At 42.2% G+C, this 21321-nt stretch overlaps 1 protein-coding gene across 6 annotated transcripts in view; it reads left to right on the top strand.

The window, feature by feature from the left end:
• LOC130294479 (protein CEPU-1-like) overlaps positions 1-21321 on the top strand; it is a 721573-nt gene that overhangs the window by 634068 nt on the left and 66184 nt on the right. For all 6 annotated transcript variants that reach the window (XM_056544347.1, XM_056544344.1, XM_056544345.1 and 3 more), the window contains one exon: positions 15693-15827. In XM_056544347.1, coding sequence (XP_056400322.1) covers positions 15693-15827 — 135 coding nt within the window. The remainder of the gene's footprint in view (positions 1-15692; positions 15828-21321) is intronic.

The raw sequence follows: 21321 nt of genomic DNA, 5'->3' as shown, positions 1-21321 counted from the left end.
CTCCATGAGTGCTTTTATGACAGCTTCCATCTTGGCAAGACTGCAGACACTGGATCACTGCAGACACTGGAACACTCCTTTGCCTTGACTCACTGGAGAAACATACCCGCTGTACTAACAATCACTTGTCGGCAGATTCATTGCCCCTAGCAACAACTCCAACGGATTCTCCCAGGCTTGGTTCTTGGCAACAGCGTACTGCAATTCAACTGCTGACCTCACTGTGATGCCCGCATCCTCCACCAAATGTGATGACTCGCTCTTGCAGATAGGTGCGGTTGCAGTATAGAGGCATGGAAACAGTACTTTTCAAATCAAAGTTCAGTGTTTTATTCACACTTAACAAATAGCAAAAACAGTCTTAGATGCAGTACAAAGAAAAAGTAACAAAGTCCACCTGCGTTCCTTAGGTGTTAGTTCACACCTGAGTCCACGCCATATGGCAATAAGCAAGTATTTTCCAGGCCTCCAGGCAAGCTACTCATCAGCTTCCAAACATGGAGCAAACACAGGGTAGATTCCACCTCACCACTCTGGCAGAGTGAGCTTCAACATGCAAATCTCTCCAGCTGGTGAGGCAGCCTAGCTTTAAGGCCAGCAAAAGATGGCCTGGATTGTGGGGAATGGCCCCCACCCTACACTTGCCCATTCCCAGTAAGAGCCGTCCTGGATTGGCCTTCCAGCCATACTACGGCCACAGTGTAAGTCTGCATCGCAGCACAGACACTGAATAAATACCGGCTCTTACTTCACCATGGCCAGGAGCCTTGGTGACACATATCACCCATCAACCACCATGCCCTTCACCTTCTCGCACCTGGTACAGAGGTTCCTGGAGCTTGTGACTGCAGTTCCCTAGAGGCTAAGTTGTGGCCCTCTTTATCATCTGCATCTGTAGCCGCTGTGTGGCCCTCTCTGTAATGCTTGGCTCCTGTTTTCTCTACTATTCACCTTCCTCTATTAATGATGCAGCTTGTCACATTTCTCTCGCTGTTGAGTTGACATCTTTCTGCAGCTCTCGAGGCTCATGTTACACCATTCCTCTTTATCAGGCTTGTCCTGGATTTGAGGCATTTATTTTTATGAGATCGGGGACATGATAGAGGGATTGTGGCATTAACAATTTGCAGTAATCATATTTTTCTCAATAAATGTCCTTCTAATGGGCACTGGCATGAGTGACTAGTCCTGCCATGTTCTCCCCGCATGGTCCGCACCTTGCACTCAGTGTATATACAGTGTGTACAGAGTCATATATAGCAGTCATGTGACCTCAGTATCTGAGGAGAGGGATTTAGGAGTAATTATTTCAGAAGACTTAAAGGTAGGAAGACAATGTAATGGAGCAGCAGGAAACGCTAGCAGAATGCTTGGATGTATAGAGAGAGGTATAAGCAGTAGAAAGAGAGAAGTACTCATGCCGTTGTACAGAACACTGGTGAGACCTCATTTGGAGTATTGTGTACAGTACTGGAGGCCGTATCTCCAGAAGGATATAGATACTCTGGAGAGAATTCAAAGAAGAGCAACTAAACTAGTACATGGATTTCAGGATAAAACTTACCAGGAAAGGTTAAAGGACCTTAACATGTATAACTTGGAAGAAAGAAGAGACAAAGGGGATATGATAGAGACTTTTAAATACATAAAGGGAACCAACACGTTAAAGGAGGAGAGCATATTTAAAAGAAGAAAAACTACCTTAAGAGGACATAGTTTTAAATTAGAGGGGCAAAGGTTTAAAAGTAATATCAGGAAGTATTACTTTACTGAGAGAGTAGTGGATGCATGGAATAGCCTTCCTGCAGAAGTGGTCGCTGCAAATACAGTGAAGGAGTTTAAACATACATGGGATAAGCATAAGGCTATCCTTCATATAAGATAGGGCCAGGGACTATTCATAGTATTCAGATTATTGGGCAGACTAGATGGGCCAAATGGTTCTTATCTGCCGACACATTCTATGTTTCTATCCCCATTTTTTTTTTACGTTCATTTTTTTTAATTTAATTTAATTTTTTTAAATCCTTATATCAGGTGCTATTCTTTTCTATGACACCCTCCAAATCCCTCCCCACCTTGTTCTAAAAGAACAGCCACACCATTATGTATAGAACTACAGGAAGGAGAGTTTTGTTTGATGGTTGTATTACATGAATGCCGCTGTGAAGGCCTAGGGGGTGGACTGACTAGCCACTCCTTTACCTGCAGAGACTGCAATTTAGTTCCTAGTTGTATATTTTGAGGTATTTGCTGTATGCTATTCATTGAAGGATGATGGGGGCAAACTCATGACCAGTAGAGTGCGCTGTCACTTTGTGTATGTATATTCTGTATATCACCACTGATATATCACCACTGAAGGTACCACATACAACTCTATAACTCCTTTAACTCATCTTCTGGTATCTTTCTATGTAGAAAACCTGAATCTGAAGGAGCCTCCTGAATGATACATTCTGGAGCATTCATCATTGGTGCAGATCTCTCATTAATGCTAATTTTATTTTGGTGTTGTTTTCCCATTGGTACTAATTTTCCAGTGAAAATCATGAATTATTTGCTCTCAAGGATTCATCATTGGGGCTGATATCATATTGGTGCTATTTCCTTGGTGCCAATCTCACATTTGTGCTAAATTCCAGTTGGTGCTAATCTCCCATTGGTGCTGGTCTCTCACTGGTGCAGATCTCTCATTGTTGATAATTTCCCTATACTGCTAATTTTCTATTGATGCTGGTTTTCCATTGCTGCATATTTCTCATTGGTGGCGATCTCCCATCACTACCTATGTGCTATTTCCAGGGATCCTCCAATTGGTTCTGCTCTTTCATTGGTGCCTGTCTTCAATGGGTGCCAGTCTCCCAATTGCATTGCTCTTCCATTGGTTCTGATGCCCTGGGGGGGGCTGCATCATGGACACTGAAAAGCAATAAATCTTCTTTATGGAAACATATTGTTCACATCCGACAAGCAGATGGTTGCAGCAGCACCAGAAGAGCTGGGAAGAGTGCAGTCTCTGAGTTGTCATCCTAGCTGCGCTCATGCCACTGCTCTCTCTGATGTGCGCTATTGTGCTTTTAACTATTTATGAAACAAATATGTATTTTTAAAGAAGGCATTTGATTCCATCCTGGGATGGTTGTCAATGGCGGATTGTGTTCAGCCGTCAAGTCTCTATATACCATCATTAAAGGGCTATTCCAGGCCAAAACTTTTTTTTATAGATCAACTGGCACCGGAAAGTTAAACAGATTTGTAAATAAAAAATTATACTTGTGTATCGGCGCACATAAAAGGAACACCCATATGGGAATACACTTACTTGGTATGCTTCATTAGTTGGTTTATGCGGGGGATAAACAAATTCTGATATTGTGCTGACAATAGTTCCATTCACTGGGCAAGGAAATAGGGAAAAATAATTTTGAATAAACAATCCAGTTACTGTGTCTATACTGTTACAGAAACATGAATCGACTTACAGTATACTGTATCAGTATAAAGTGATACTAAGTCGATACATGTTTCTGTAACAATATAGACACAGTAACTGGATTGTTTATTCAAAATTATTTTTCTCTATTTCCTTGCCCAGTGAATGGAACTATTGTCAGCACAATATCAGAATTTGTTTATCCCACACATAAACCAACTAATCAAGCATACCAAGTAAGTGTATTCCCATATGGGTGTTCCTTTTGTGTCCACCGATACACAAGTATAATTTTTCTTTTAGTCTATATTACATTTGGGGCCCCAGCCAGGACCCATATTGTTGTATCTTGGCTGCCTAAAAAGGGAACCATTCCTGCGCCAGTGATTATACATTCTTTATTTCCAGATTTGTAAATTACTTCTATAAAAAAAATCTTAATCCTTCCAATAGTTATTAGCTTGAGTTGTTGTTTTCTAACTGCTCTCTGATGACTCACGTCCCGTGACATCATCATTGAGCAGTTACACAGAAAACTTCAGAAGCTAATAACTATTGGAAGGATTAAGATTTTTTAATAGAAGTAATTTACAAATCTGTTTAACTTTCCGGAGCCAGTTGATATATATAAAAAAAGGTTTTGCTTGGAATACCCCTTTAATTCTGTGTTGCTAGACATGCCTGATGCAATGAAATCTGCTATACTGTACACAGCTCACAAGCACACCATTTATAGCCTAAACCTAACAAAAAGTGGAAACAGTAAGATGAAGTGAGTGTGTATGATGGTGAAGGCCTTATTACATAATGGATAAGCAGTGCTGCTGCTCTCCTGATATGTCTGTCCCATATTGTAAGATGTTCTGTCCCAGTGCAGGAATTATTATTGGCTTCAGTATCATAATCACTTTGTTTCCTGACAGCAGAGCTTCCAGTGCAGGTTCAGCGTTGTACGTGAATCTTAATCTTCCCCATGACAGATCTGAGCCACGTATTGGTGTTGGTTTCCATTCCTGTCCTCTCTGTGTTTATCTGTATCATATCACTGTGACTGATATTTGCGGCATGTGATGTATTATTTATGGTTACAAATGAGGAGACGCGGTGCAGCCTTAGAAGTAACACTTATTGTGTTATCTACACCAGTGTTTCCCAACCAGTGAGCCTTCAGAGGTTGCAAAGCTACAACTCCCAGCATGCCCAGACAGCCTTTGGCTGTCCAGGCATGCTGGGAGTTGTAGTTCTGCAACAACTGGAGGCACCCTGGTTGGGAAACACTGATCTACACCATGTAAATGTCCCACCAACCCATGCCCAGCGCTTCAGTGTTGTCCCCAGGCTGCCTACCAGACTAGGCCAAGTGCTTCACCACTGTGCCTGGCCTATCTACAACTCATTTCTAGGCATTTCTTTCTTTAGAGAAATGTATTTTCTATTGATTATAATTATGGAGAAAAATTATACATGTCACCCCATAATGCCAATCATACCCTCAGGATGTATCTTGGGATCAGCACTGAATACCTAATGTAATGTATAAAGTTACCCCACCAGCAGAATAGTGAGTGCAGCTCTGCAGTATCATACAGGACATAACTCAGAATCAGTACAGGATAAGTAATGTAATGTATGTACACAGTGACCTCACCAGCAGAATAGTGAGTGCAGCTCTGGAGTATAATACAGGATATAACTCAGAATCAGTACAGGATAAGTAATGTAATGTATGTACACAGTGACCTCACCAGCAGAATAGTGAGTGCAGCTCTGGAGTATAATACAGGATATAACTCAGAATCAGTACAGGATAAGTACGTGCATTGTCTTCTGTTTCCTCTCTTTCGTCTGGTAGAGTACACAGGCCTTGTTTGCAGCCTTTATCCAAAGCTCTGTATAGGAGCTGTAGACACATAACAGAAGGCCATTTATCTCACACCTTATTTACAAAGTTGCTTCACCTTTTATTTTGATGTATTAAAGCATTGAGATGGTCTGTGATAATGTATATAGGCTTTCTGAGGGAATGGTCTCTATTTTGTGGGGAGTAGGTGTACTTAGATCAGGGGTTACATTGTAAGTGATATGCGATTGTCCCTGTGGGGGCTTCTCCATGTAGTCAGGTTAGACTTAAGTGTAACCATAGAAGTGGAGGATTTCCTTATTCAAGCACGAGATGTAAATGGGAGTGATTGGAATAACATGTCTGCGATCCCTTTCAGGTAATCAGGGCACGCGGCGATCATCACCAGAGACACCGCGCAGGAGGAAACAATCTGTAATTTTGCTGAGTTGCTTACGGGAAGATTACAGCTATCTTGTTGTGATCAGTGATGGCTCCGATCCCATCTCTGAAGGTTACACATCCCCTCACAGAGTAAACAAGGAGCTGCCATTTACATCTTTAATCTGACATGGCTGACGCTGCAATCTGCATTGGTTTATGGAAAACACTTTTTTTATGAATATGCTCCTCTGTAAATAACAAGGCTTCAGGCTTCTCTATCCATTTTACACTTTCCAAAATTAACGGTCCCAGTCTCCTGCAGCATCAGGTCTACATGTAGTAGGTGGAGGATTAAGTATAATGTGGACTAGTGTGCCAAGGATACCGTGCCGGCTGGTTGTTTGTCCGTGATGCCAGGAATGTGATGTATAAAATTGTATAGGTGGTGATGATGGTGGTGGCAGTCCTGCAGAATTCCACTTGGAATGTCCTCACGGAATTTCCGCTGCAGCAAAGTCCCGTCGAATTCAACTGGATTCTGCTGTGCTGTGCACACGGCGGAATTTCCTTGCCAGATGTTTCTGATTAAATTGCAGGACAAATTATACAGGTTACACAGTTCAGATGACAAAGACAGGGTTGCAGTACAATAAAGACTTGATACACTGTTTTTTGCAGATACGTCAGTGTGAAATTTATTTAGCAATCCAAAACAATTAAACGTTTCGGTCCAATGAGGACCTTCCTCAGGCCGGATTGCTGCGGAGGCTGTGGATAGAAGATGTAGAACGGCTCATAGCCATGTGCAAGGAATATGAAAAAGCGGCCTATGGAGCAAAGACAGAGTTGCAGTTATATGGTTACGCGGGTACAGGAAAGCTTGGTGATCATCAGCCGCAGTCTAGTAGAGATTGTGGGACTTGTAGTACCTCTAGTTACTTCGATTTTATGACGAGTTGGTACCGACTTGACTTATTCTGATTGGACTTGGACTGACTAAAGACTGCTTGCTGACTTGACTTTGAGGATTCCCACACCTTGATCCAATTGCTAGAGGGCTCTTGCCCTAAAGCGCCACTTAAATGATGACTTCACCTCGGCAGCCAGAGTATGGACTTGAGCTAGCTCTGGAACTTGTTGGTGTTGCTTGTGGCTACCCTCATTGAAGGTATGAGGACAGGAGGCCTGAAAACAGCTCCTCACTAAAGGTATGTGGAGACGGCTGCTGGAGATGTTACATCACTTCTGGCTAAACCCAGACTAAGTGACCAATTAAGGTCTCCTCCCTTTCCCAGGGGCAATGGTGGAGGCAAGACACATGACCACCCGAAGGTATACTGCTGGATCCTGAGCTAGGCATGGGGGGCAATAAAGACTCCGACAACAAATTACAGACAATGGTAGCTTTACTGAGGATAGACAGTTGGTAAAGTATATACACTTCAGCCAGGGCCCAAGGAGGTGACCAGTGATGCAGAGACCTTAAGGGCTTGCTGGGACTTGTAGTAGGACTGGACAATTGGATGCAGACCACGCTGACTTGACAGATGACAGGGAATGACTTGACTCATAAAGCTGTGACTTTAGCTTACTTGAATTGATGCTGGCTGCAGGACTGGACTTTGAGGCCTCCAACACTCTGGACACACACACTAGGCATGACTGCACTGGACCTCAGCAAAGAAAGAGAAAAAGAGAGAGAGCTAGCTCCACCCAGGGCTTATATGGGGGAGACTAGCAGGGAGCCCATAGGTCACCCCTGGGATCACTTGGTCACTGGGTAACAATCACATGACATAACTCTTAAAGATACAACACATTTTATAATACAATACACTGCAGAACATATGTACAGGGGGTAACAGATACAAGGGTCCCTGGATACACTGAAGGAGGCTGCCTGACAGGGCAGCAAGGGTACAGGGTAACATCTCCCGTACTGGGCGACCACAAACTCCCCCTCTTAAATACAGTCATCCTCGATGCCCAGTAATGGAGGGCAGAGGACTGAAGTTGCCACTGGGGTCTAGTGACAATTCCTGGGGAATTATGCAAAATGTCCTGGTTATAGAACAAGGTAGAAACGAGTCCATGTAGCACTGTAAATGTCCATACATGCTCTTTAATTTGGTAAACATGTGGGATTAACAAGCTTTGTAACTGCTCTAGAAACACATTTTAGACCATAATACACACAAGTTTGCAGATTGGGCTGCCGGAGGCTATCTACCCATTGCTTTAGCTGCTGGGGCCCCTTCGGTTCTTAACACTTCTCCCCAGAACTCAACAAGTAGTGTGATACAATATAACCATTTTACCTCTGCATAATGTACTCTGCCTCTACACGTGTCTTTTAGTCTCTGGCCAGTAGAGTACCCTGTACACGAGGACAGAAGAATGTTAGACAGATATATATATACATTGGACATTTGTGGACTGGGACTACAAGTAATGTTACAGTTCTAACTTAAGTGTTTACATATGAACTATGTGTGGTACAAAATCTTATACACTATATTGTGAGCTAATCTTTGTACCTTGTGGGAATTTGTGCTTGTGTGGACCTTTGGGACCTGTGCAAAACCACTTCTGGAGAGTCTGGAATGCCTTCGTCTTCAGGAGCTCTTGGAACCACTGGAATGGCAGCTGGCTCTTCCTCGGGAGACTAACTCAGGACTAGTTGGATTCAGAGTTGCTGGCAGCAGTGGTGGAGAGACTGGTGACAGGGTCGGCACTCTAGAGACAGGGGTATAAGCTGGAGCCAACGGTGACAGGACTGGGACTAGTGCAGAGATTAGTGTCGGTGGAACGGCCCTGGGGTTGGTGAGACACAGAAGATCGCAGGCTGACTCGAAAAAAACATGAGGAAATCCATAGATGGGTGGATCCCTATGCCTGGGACGTACTCTCTTGCAGGTCTGACTGCTGGAGGAGATGGTGCTGAGAGCACTGGCAGATCTTCTTTTAGACACAACTTGATCTGGTTTTGGTGAACAACTCATAGCCATGGTTTTGTTCATCGTACACATCAGAATCTGGATAGGGTATGGCCATCACTATGTAAGATTATGTCTTCCGGATAGAGTCTAACTTAAGGGTTCTTGGAAGCTTCTGCAGCTACACTTTGTTGCCCAATTGAAGTGCTTTGGCAGAGGCATGACGGTTATAGTCCTGTTGTTGTCTTTGCTGATTCTCGCCCATCTTCTTGCCGACAATTTCTTTGGCATCTTGGCATCTTGGATTCAGGGAGGCTTGCGGAGAGTTATTGAATGGGGCTTGGAGCCCAAATGCTCGGTCCTTAGGCAGCTGCCCATGTCGCCCCATCATCAAGTAGAATGGAGTGTACCCCGTAGAACAATAGACTGTGTTATTATAGATCTCCAATAGTTCTGGCAGCAACTGGGGGCTACTCTAAATGTCTGGAGACAGAGGCTGCTCGCAACATGTGGATAAAGACTTTATTGATGCGCTCACATAGCCTGTTCCCCTGGGGGTGGTAAGCAGTAGTCTGGAGTTTCTTGCAAGCATGGAATTGACACAGCTCTCGGAAGAGTGGGGCCTCAAAGGCCGTTCCACGGTCTGTTAGGACAGACTCCGGACACCCAAGGGTTTGCACCTAATTGGAGTAGAACATCTGGGCCACTGTCTTGGCTGTGAGGTCTTCAACGGGTATAACGACTACCCATTTGAAGTAGTGTCCACCATGGTGAGAGAATAAGTGTACCCGGACCGGGTAGGAAACAATTTGACATGGTCTAGCGTGATCTACTGGTTAGGCCTTTCACTCTGGATGGAATTTAGGGATGCTCTTGCGTCCTTGTGCACATTCTTGGTGATGTTACAGACTGCACATTCACTGCACCGTTTCTCAGTGTCACTCCGCATTCTGATCCAATAGAATCTTCGCCTGACAGTAGCTTTGGTCTTGTGGACTCCAAAGTGTCCCTACTGATCATGGTATGCGTTGAGGACCATCGCCACGTCTCTACGGGGAACCAGAATCTGATGAAGTCGATCACCAGAGACGGATCCAAAGAATTTGGGTGCAACAGTCCCTTGTGTGTAAACAGTCGCTTCCTCTGTCACCACATACGTTTCAGCACGTAGTCACACTGAGCCCGGCATAGACAGGTTGGTACCTTTTACGCCAGAAGGTAGTCCAACAGATCCTCTATGACTCGACTTTCGTCTTGAAGAGTCTTTCAGGTGTATAGGTCTTTTTTAACCTTTTTGGACCTGGGTTCATTGTCTATGAGGGTGGTCATAACATTCTGGTTCACGAACCATTGGTAAAATAGAGGCATCTCCACGTCTTCCCACACGTCTTTGACAGGGGGTTCTTCGTCAGGGGTCATCCTAAACAGTACGTCGGCATTGACATCCGATTTACCGCTTCTGTACTTGATGGTGAACTTGGCTAATCTTGAAGCCAAACGCTGTTCGATGGCACCCAACTTGGCAGTGTTTGGATGGGCCAATGGGTTATTATCCATGCAGACAATTAAGGGCGTGGCAGCCAAATAGTCTTTGAACTTTTCGGTCACAGCCCATACCAGGGCGAGAAGTTCCAACTTGAAGGAGCTGTAATTTGCATCTTTCTTCTCTGCCCCTTGCAGGTTACGACTGGCATAGGCAATCACTCTCTCTTGCCTCTCTTGGACTTGGGACAAAAGAGCTCCCAGACCCTCAAAACTGGCATCAGTATATGGCCGGAACGGCTGACTGTAGTCTGGATACGCCAAGATGGGGGGGTTCTGTCAACAGATGTTTAAGAGCTCGGAATGCTGTCTCTTAATCTTCGGCCCATTCAATAGGTAGTCTTCAATTGTAATTCTCCTTCGCCGTACCCCATAAGAGTGCTGTGAGGGGTTCTGCAATCTGGGTGAAGTGGGGAATGAAGCGACGATAGTAGCCGGCAAGTCCCCGGAAGCTCCTGACATCTTTCACCATGCGCGGGGTAGGCCAGTTCTTGACAACTTCCATCTTTTCAGTATTGGGCTGGACTCCCTCGGCGCTGACAATATGACCCAAGTAGTGAACTTAATGTTTAAGCAGATGACACTTTGGCGGCTTGATCTTCAGCCCATGCTTGATCAGGACTTGGAAGACGTCTGACAGATGACTGAGGTGTTCCTGGTAGGACTTGGAATACACAATGACATCATCCAGGTACAGTAGGACACTTTGAAAATTCAGATGGCCCAGGCATCTTTCCATCAAACGCTGGAACGTAGTAGGCGCGTTGCACAGCCCAAACATCATACTTTTAAACTTGAACAGTCCGATAGGTATCACAAAGGCGGTCTTCTCCCGTTCCTCTACGTCCATGGGCACTTGCCAATATCCACTGGTTAAGTCTAGGGTGGAAAAATAAGCAGCCAACCCAAGGGCGGTGACTCCTCGATCCTTGGCAATGGATAAGCGTCCTTTTGTGTGACATTTTCCTGCATTCAACACAATTTCCTGTAGTCAACACAGAAGCGGAGGGTTCCCTCCTTTTTCTTGACTAGGACAAGTGGTGCCGCCCAGGAGCTCTGACTCTCTTGGATCACGTCTGCCTCTTTTATGTCAGCCAGCATATTCTTGACAGTCTGATACATGCCTGGTGCGACCGGGCGGTGTCTTTCCTTGAAAGGTGGGCTGACCGTTTTGGACACAGTTCAGACTAGGAGAGGACTTGTCGCATAAGGCGCACACCCGTATCCTGTTTGTGATGCCAAAAGTTGTGATAGTGGGGTGTGATGAGGGCAAATGTTGTTACCCTAGGGGCAGATGGCATTAACCCCTTTTATTCATGACGCCAGGGCGTGGTTTAGCCTATAACCACCCGAAGGTATACCGCAGGATCCTGGGCTAGGCACGGGGGCTATAAAGACTCCAACGCCATGTTACGGACAACGGTAGCTTTACTGAGGGTAGACAGATGGTAAAGTCTATACAGTTCAGCCAGGGCCCAAGGAGGTGACCAGTGACGCAGAGACCTTAAGGGCTTGCTGGGACTTGTAGTAGGACTGGACAATTGAATGTAGATCATGCTGACTTGACAGATGACAGGGACTGACTTGACTCATAAAGCTGTGACTTTAGCTTACTTGAATTGATGGTGGCTGCAGGACTGGACTTTGAGGTCTCCAACACTCTGGACACACACACACTAGACAGGACTGCACTGGACCTCAGCAGGAAGAGAGAGAGAAGATAGCTCCACCCAGGACTTATATGGGGAGACTAGCAGTGAGTCCATAGGTCACTCTTGGGATCACCTGGTCACTGGTACCTGCTGGGTAACAATCACTTATATATAACTCTTAAAGATACAACACATTTTATAATACAATACACTGCATAACATATGTACAGGGGGGAAACTGGTGCAAATGGCCCTGGGGACACTGAAGGAGGCTGCCTGACAGGCCAGCAAGGGTACTGGGCAACATCTTCCGTACTGGGCAACCACACTTTCATAGCAGTTAAAGGTACAATAGGCAGAAAACACTGAAAAGCAGAATATAATACATCTTTATATCAGAGCACAGGAAGAAAGCTGCATACACACAATGATGCCAGCCCTCCTCAAGTGTCCACTCTTGTTGGGGGTAATTCACAGTATATAATATAATTCTGTATATATGGACACAGCACAGTGCCACTTCTCTCCTGTATGCTGTGTGTAGTTCTCAGTATCTGCTCTTCGTCTGTATATGTGGACACTGCACAGTATCATTTCTCTTGTCCGGTATAATGAGTGTAATTCTCCTTATCAGCTTTTATTCTGTATGTATGGACACTGCACAGTACCACTTCTCCTGTCCTGCATGCTCGGAGTAATTCTCAGTAGTTGCTTTTTTTCTTTATATATGGACACTACACAGTACCACTTCTCTTGTCCTGTATTCTTGGTGTGTAATCCTCAGTATCTGTTCCTTTTCTGTATATATGGACACTGCACAGTACCACTTCTCTTGTCCTGTATTCTTGGTGTGTAATCCTCTGTATCTGTTCCTTTTCTGTATATATAGACACTGCACAGTACCACTTCTCTTGTCCTGTATTCTTGGTGTGTAATCCTCTGTAGCTGCTCTTATTCTTTCTCTCTCTATATATATATATATTTATATGTACACTGCACAGTACCACTTCTCTTGTCCTGTATTCTTGGTGTGTAATCCTCTGTAGCTGCTCTTATTCTTTCTCTCTCTATATATATATATTTATATGTACACTGCACAGTACCACTTCTCTTGTCCTGTATTCTTGGTGTGTAATCCTCTGTAGCTGCTCTTATTCTTTCTCTCTCTCTATATATATATATTTATATGTACACTGCACGGTATCACTTCTCTTGTCTTGTATTCTGGGTGTAATCCTCTGTATCTGTTCCTTTTCTGAATATATGGACACTGCACAGTACCACTTCTCTTGTCTTGTATTCTGGGTGTAATCCTCTGTATCTGTTCCTTTTCTGAATATATGGACACTGCACAGTACCACTTCTCTTTTACTCTGTATAGGGGAGATTTTGCAAAACCTGTGTTGAGTAAGAGTGGTCTATTTGCCCATAGCAGCCAATAAGATTGCTTCTTTCAATTTTCAGAGGCCCTTTTTAAAAATAAATAACCTACAAAATTAGCCCAAAGATATAGTCAAAAATATTATTCTTTATTACATATACAAAAACAGGTAGAAAAAACACCCATAAAATAACCCACCCTTAAAAAAACCCCCAACACAAAGCTAAGCAGGATATCACCAGGATATATACAGTAATCAGTAATGCCAATTAAAGTCTAGCAGTATTAAGTTTAGTCAGCACATGAATTATAATAACTCAAATCAATACAATACCTAATTGTGACATGCTGACGGCTTCCCAGTGATGATCCTGCACCTCGACACGTGTTTCGGATGATTCCTTTCTCAAGAGGCGCTACATGAGGTAGGAACTACCGGCTATTTATATGGTCGCCCTCAAATGGCGCATGTAGCGGAACCGGACGCCGGCCGACTTCCGGGTGGCGTCACCGACGGATGCGCGTCATAACTTGAAGCACATCCGCCCGTACTGACTGCCCTCCGAAAGACGGCATAGCGCCATGAATCCGCGCATGCGCTCCGAGCGTAACCATTCTCAGGTATCCACTAGGGGAGCCGCATCGCATATCACAACAAGGGAAGGTACATAAGATTATAAATTGTGTGCACTGTATTGAAAAAATGATGATCACATATCAAACATCAAAAGCTGGATTACCATACCATTCGAGCTAAATATGATCACCCTTTGCAACATAATTTTAATACCCTCATTACCTATCATTACCTCTGATAGGTAATGAGGGTATTAAAATTATGTTGCAAAGGGTGATCATATTTAGCTCGAATGGTATGGTAATCCAGCTTTTGATGTTTGATATGTGATCATCATTTTTTCAATACAGTGCACACAATTTATAATCTTATGTACCTTCCCTTGTTGTGATATGCGATGCGGCTCCCCTAGTGGATACCTGAGAATGGTTACGCTCGGAGCGCATGCGCGGATTCATGGCGCTATGCCGTCTTTCGGAGGGCAGTCAGTACGGGCGGATGTGCTTCAAGTTATGACGCGCATCCGTCAGTGACGCCACCCGGAAGTCGGCCGGCGTCCGGTTCCGCTACATGCGCCATTTGAGGGCGACCATATAAATAGCCGGTAGTTCCTACCTCATGTAGCGCCTCTTGAGAAAGGAATCATCCGAAACACGTGTCGAGGTGCAGGATCATCACTGGGAAGCCGTCAGCATGTCACAATTAGGTATTGTATTGATTTGAGTTATTATAATTCATGTGCTGACTAAACTTAATACTGCTAGACTTTAATTGGCATTACTGATTACTGTATATATCCTGGTGATATCCTGCTTAGCTTTGTGTTGGGGGTTTTTTTAAGGGTGGGTTATTTTATGGGTGTTTTTTCTACCTGTTTTTGTATATGTAATAAAGAATAATATTTTTGACTATATCTTTGGGCTAATTTTGTAGGTTATTGATTAAATTATTAGCCGCGTTGGGCTTGTAGGTAATATACCTTTTTAAAAATAAAAGAAGAAATCTGGTTGCTATGGGCAACTGCACCACTCTTCCTCTACACAGGTTTTGATCAATCCAAATTGAATATGATAGAAGAGTGGATATAATTCAGTCTTCAATGCATTGTAATGTTGGAAGATGATGATAATACTGAGGATGATAGGTGTGTTTATAAAGTTTAGTTTCTGGTTTATTGTGCTGTATGATAATGATATTAGGAATGATGGGAGGTTTGTTATAGTTCAGTGTTGGGATGAATGTGTGAATATTGTTTAGGGTCCTGTGTGTTGTTGGGGTGTGATGATTATCATAGATGGTGGTAGGATTGTGCACATTCCCTGGTTGTCTGCCATCTTGCTCTACCATTTCCCTGCATGTGGCGGCTGTCCATTGCTGCTGCCTGTTGTGGCTGTCCATTGCTGCTGTATGTTGTGGCTGTCCATTGCTGTTGCCTGTTGTCTGCTAAGAACAGTTTTCCCAACCAGTGTGTCTCCAGCTGTTGCAAAACTACAACTCCCAGTATGCCCAGACAGCCTATGGCTGTCTGGGCATGCTGGGAGTTGTAGTTTTGCAACAGCTGGAGGCACACTGGTTGAAAATGCTGGCTTACAGAGAGTTAAATATGAAGCGGTGGAAGCAGAAGAAATGCTGGAGAGATTTTTATTTCCCCGATCTTTCTTTTTATAGCTCAGAACATCTCCTGCTTCCCGCTTCGCTCCTAACCTAGAATTACCCTGTCCGCTGGTGACAGACAGGGAGAGAGGGGAGGGGGGGGCACCGTTCCGGATGGGTAACCCCTTCCTGTCTGGTGTCATGATCAATCACGATGGCGCTCCCCTGTTTTTTCCCAGTTTGTGCAGTCTCTAGTGACATCCCCGCTGCCTTGCACCCTATGCCTGACATCTTATCTCTGCAACCCTTAGCAGAACACTGACGTGTAACACGTATGTTCCTCTCTTACAGCACATGGCTTCATGAGCGAAGACGAGTATCTGGAGATCACAGGAATCACCAGGGAACAATCTGGGGTATACGAGTGCAGCGCCGCCAATGACGTGTCCTCCCCGGACGTCCGAAGGGTTAAAGTTACAGTCAACTGTAAGTAAATCTTCTGACCAATCTGCGCCGGACGTTTCAGTCATCTGTCATTATTAAGCCTATGTTATAGTTGGAGATACCAACCAGTAGACAGATCAGTATAAAAGATTTACTGTAGATTAAGGATTCTACCTTATTATACACTGGTCAGCAAACAAAGTTTTATTTTATACAGAAAATACCCAGGTTATACCAGTATGGTCCATATCAGTATATACAATTAGATGTATAATGTATGCCAACATGGTCCATATCATTGTGTATAAGATGATGTATAACCTATGCCAGCTTTATATATATATATATATATATATATATATATATATATATATATATATATATATATATATATATAAACTATATACAGGAGATATATGGGTTATATACGGGTTATACCAGCATGGTCCATATCACTATATACAGAAGATAGTCGCCAAATAAAAACCACGCTAGGCAATGTGTACTGTGGCAAAAGAAATACACCACCACCAAAAAGAAATGCCACCGAACAAAATTTAGAAAATCATAACAAAGGTAGCTTTATTAATCACATAATAAGACATACATTTAAAACCTTTAAAATATGAGGTAATGCAGAAAAAAGGAGAAGAAAAGAGGAGAGGTATTCGTCTTAACATAATGAAATTTCAAGGAGCACATAGTCATGTAACTGGGTAGATAAGAAATCATACTGAAAAGTGATCCTGCAAAGAACAATCTATTGCAATAAAGTATAATGTGAACACAACCCTCAGATACTTAGTACAAATACTATGGCATACTGTGCACCCTATGGGGGGGGGAATACCTCACCTGTGCCCCAAAACGTATGTTTTTGCCCTAATGCTTCGTCAGGGAGCACAGGTGAGGTACCCCCCCCCCCCAATAGGGTGTACAGTATGCCATAATATTTGTATAGTATATACCCAGGTTATACCAGCATGGTCCATATCACTATATACAGGAGATATATAACTTATACCAGCTGTACATATATAATTATATACAGTATATATCAGGTTATACCAACATGGTCCATATCACTATATACAGGAGATATATAACTTATACCAGCTGTACATATAGAATTATATACTGTATATACCCAGGTTATACCAGCATGGTCCATATCACTATTTATAGGAGATATATAACTTATACCAGCTGTACATATATATTATATACAGTATATACAAGCATGGTCCATATCACTATATACAGGAGATATATAACTTATACCAGCTTTATATATATAATTATATACAGTATATACCCAGGTTATACCAGCATGGTCCATATCACTATATACAGGAGATATATAACTTATACCAGCTGTACATATATCATTATATACAGTATATACCCAGGTTTTACCAGCATGGTCCATATCACTATATACAGGAGATATATAACTTATACCATCTGTACATATATAGTTATATTCAGGAGATACCCAGGTTATACCAGCATGGTCCATATCACTATATACAGGAGATATATAACTTATACCAGCTGTACATATATAATTATATACAGTATATACCCAGGTTATACCAACATGGTCCATATCACTATATACAGTATATATAACTTATACCAACTGTACATATAATTATATACAGTATATATCAGGTTATACCAGCATGGTCCATATCACTATATACAGGAGATATATAACTTATACCAGCTGTATATATATAATTATATACAGTATATACCAGGTTATACTAGCAAGGTCCATATCACTATATACAGGATGATATATAACTTATACCAGCTGTACATATATAATTATATACAGTATATACCCAGGTTATACCAGCACAGTCCATATCACTATATACAGGAGATATATAACTTATACCAGCTGTACATATATATTATATACAATATATACCCAGGTTATACCAGCATGGTCCATATCACTATATACAGTATATATAACTTATACCAGCTGTACATATAATTATATACAGTATATATCAGGTTATACCAGCATGGTCCATATCACTATATACAGGAGATATATAACTTAAACCAGCTGTACATATATAATTATATACAGTATATACCAGGTTATACCAGCATGGTCCCTATCACTATATACAGGAGATATATAACTTATACCAGCTGTACATATATAGTTATATTCAGGAGATATCCAGGTTATGCCAGCATGGTCCATATCACAATATACAGGAGATATATAACTTATACCAGCTGTACATATATAATTTTATACAAGAGATACATGGATTATACCAGCATGGTCCATATCACTATAAACAGGAGATATATAACTTATACCAGCTGTACATATATAATTTTATACAAGAGATACATGGATTATACCAGCATGGTCCATATCACTATATACAGGAGATATATAACTTATACCAGCTGTACATATATAATTATATAAAGAAGATACCCAGGTTATACCAGCATGGTCCATATCACTATATACAGGAGATATATAACTTATACCAGCTGTACATATATATTATATACAGTATATACCAGGTTATACCAGCATGGTCCATATCACTATATACAGGAGATATATAACTTATACCAGCTGTACATATATAATTATATACAGTATATACCCAGGTTATACCAGCATGGTCCTTATAACTACATACAAGAAGATGCCCAGGCAGATACAGTGGTAATAATGGGACTTCAACTGCAAAAGGGACAAAATGTCTTAACTTTTTTGCAGGATAACTAAATTGGCCTGTGTGTTGAGGGCCCTACATGAAGTGATACGCTGTTGAACCTGACCATTTCTGAGGGCCCATTTGCACAGTCAGGGAATGCCTAGTGTCAGTAAGTTTGCTAAACCATCACAAGGCTCAAGCAATCGTCTAGCTGGGTCACACAGGCAATCCAGTGATGGTCACTATGATGCAGCACTTTTGGCCACACATCCCCTGTTTATATATAAGTTAAATGGCCGCACAAAGCTTTCAATCAGCCTCCGAAAAAGTGTTTGCTCATTCATAGTCTGATTGCTGGCCCTATTACACAGGCCAGTTTTGGGGAATGAGCCATCCTATGAACACTCATTTGCCTGATAATCGGGCCCTGTAAGAAAGGCCTAGTTGGGAATGCAAATGTTCTTGAAACCCCCAGTAATAGTGAACACAATATAGTGATCTTTGGCCTAAAGTATTAAAAACAAAGATGTCTGAAGGGCAAAAAATATAAAAAAAATCTCAGCTCGCCTGGGACTTGCACGGCTGCCTCCAGATATATAGAAAAATTGTAGAAAAGCCAGCAAGTGAAGTAAAAAATAATAAGTCTTTATTCAGAAATCTTCTTAAAAACCTTGAGCGGTGGCAGACAAACAACGGACATATCAAAATGTAAAAATTGCACAAAAAGATGGGGGTCCCAAGCAAAGCTGACGCGTTTCCGATCTATTGATCCTTACTCATAGCCTATACAACCTCAAATGAGGCACCCTTATATAGATCAGGGTGTATTCCCCATTCCCACAGGAAGGGGAGGGACAGGTTCACATCACATGTGCACATGATTAAAACCAGAAATCATGGAACCATTACAGATAAAGTATATTTGTTTTAGGAGTGGCATATATTAATAATGTAATATCAAATCTGTTTTACTATTTAGACCATAGGGTTGTATGCAGTTCAAAAGATAAATCCACATGATTTCCCTATTATGGAGGGATCGAATGGGATATCCACCCCTTTTACCTAACTTCACCTTCTCAATGCCTGAGAATCTGAGGGAAGTGGTGTCTGAATTGTGACATATTAGAAAATGCTTGGATACATTGGAGATGTTTGGGCTTAAAGGGCCAGTAGCATGTCTAATATGCTCTTGCATGCGCTTTTTTAAGGACCTTTTTGTGGATCCCACATATGTTAAATGGCACTTGGTACACACTACTTTATAATATACAAAGGTGCTATCGCAGTTGATAAAATCATGTATAATATGGCATCTTACGTCCACTGTGCCTTCTACCTTCTGGCATTTATCGGCAAAAGGACATACCACACACCGCGATTTGCCACATTTGTGGAAACCTTTTGTATTAAGCCACTGTGTGGCGGTGCATGTTGTGTCCACCATACTGGGAACAGGGAGACTCGATAGGGTGGGTGCCTGTCTTGCTGTAAATCTCACCCCCCCTTGATAATCTACCCACTGTGTTATCAGTAGATAGCAAAGGTAAGTGCTTAGTTATTATACGTTTAATATCATTAAACTCTAAGCTATGTGTCGTAACAAAAGTAGGACAATTTTGTGTCTCAGTCACTTGCTTACTTACTAGTAGGGACCTACGATACATGGGATCCATTCTTGAGCGGGCTTTTCTGAGTAACCATCCTGGGTAACCTCGGGCCGCCAAACGTGTGCATACCTGATCGGCTTCCCTGAGGTACACTTCCGCGGAAGAACTGTTCCGCTTGATCCGTATCAGTTCACCTACTGGTATGGCTTCTATCGTTTTTTTTGAGTGGCAAGAATTCGCTCTTAAGATGGTATTACCCGATATCTTTTTTTCTATAGGGATCAACTTGTATTTTATTTGTATCTGGATTGTCTCGTAGTATTACATCTAGAAAGGGCATCTCAGTTTTCGACCATGTGTGGGTAAACTTAAGGTTGAAGTTATTGGCATTAAAGTATTTCATAAATGCATCAATAGTTGGATAATCAGATGTCCAAATAATGACAATATCATCCACATACCTCCCATACCATGAGAGGCATGTGGAAAATGGATTTGTGTCCGAAAAAATGAACTGTTCTTCCCACCAAAAAACAAAAAGGTTAGCCAAAGCAAAGTAGAAGGCATAGTGGACGGAAGATGCCATATTATACATGATTTTATCAACTGCGATAGCACCTTTATAATATACAAAGTAGTGTGTACCAAGTGCCATTTAACATATGTGGGATCCACAAAAAGGTCCTTAAAAAAGTGCATGCAAGAGCATATTAGACATGCTACTTGCCCTTTAAGCCCAAACATCTCCAATGTATCCAAGCATTTTCTAATATGTCACAATTCAGACACCACTTCCCTCAGATTCTCAGGCATTGAGAAGGTGAAGTTAGGTAAAAGGGGTGGAGATCACATTCGATCCCTCCATAATAGGGAAATCATGTGGATTTATCTTTTGAACTGCATACAACCCTATGGTCTAAATAGTAAAACAGATTTGATATTACATTATTAATATATGCCACTCCTAAAACAAATATACTTTATCTGTAATGGTTCCATGATTTTTGGTTTTAATCATGTGCACATGTGATGTGAACCTGTCCCTCCCCTTCCTGTGGGAATGGGGAATACACCCTGAGCTATATAAGGGTGCCTCATTTGAGGTTGTATAGGCTATGAGTAAGGATCAATAGATCGGAAACACGTCAGCTTTGCTTGGGACCCCCATCTTTTTGTGCAATTTTTACATTTTGATATGTCCGTTGTTTGCCACCGCTCAAG

This window comes from Hyla sarda, chromosome 10, assembly GCF_029499605.1.
Source record: "Hyla sarda isolate aHylSar1 chromosome 10, aHylSar1.hap1, whole genome shotgun sequence".
In the NCBI taxonomy this organism is placed as follows: Eukaryota; Metazoa; Chordata; class Amphibia; order Anura; family Hylidae; genus Hyla; species Hyla sarda.
This window is presented reverse-complemented; position numbering and strand designations above follow the sequence as displayed.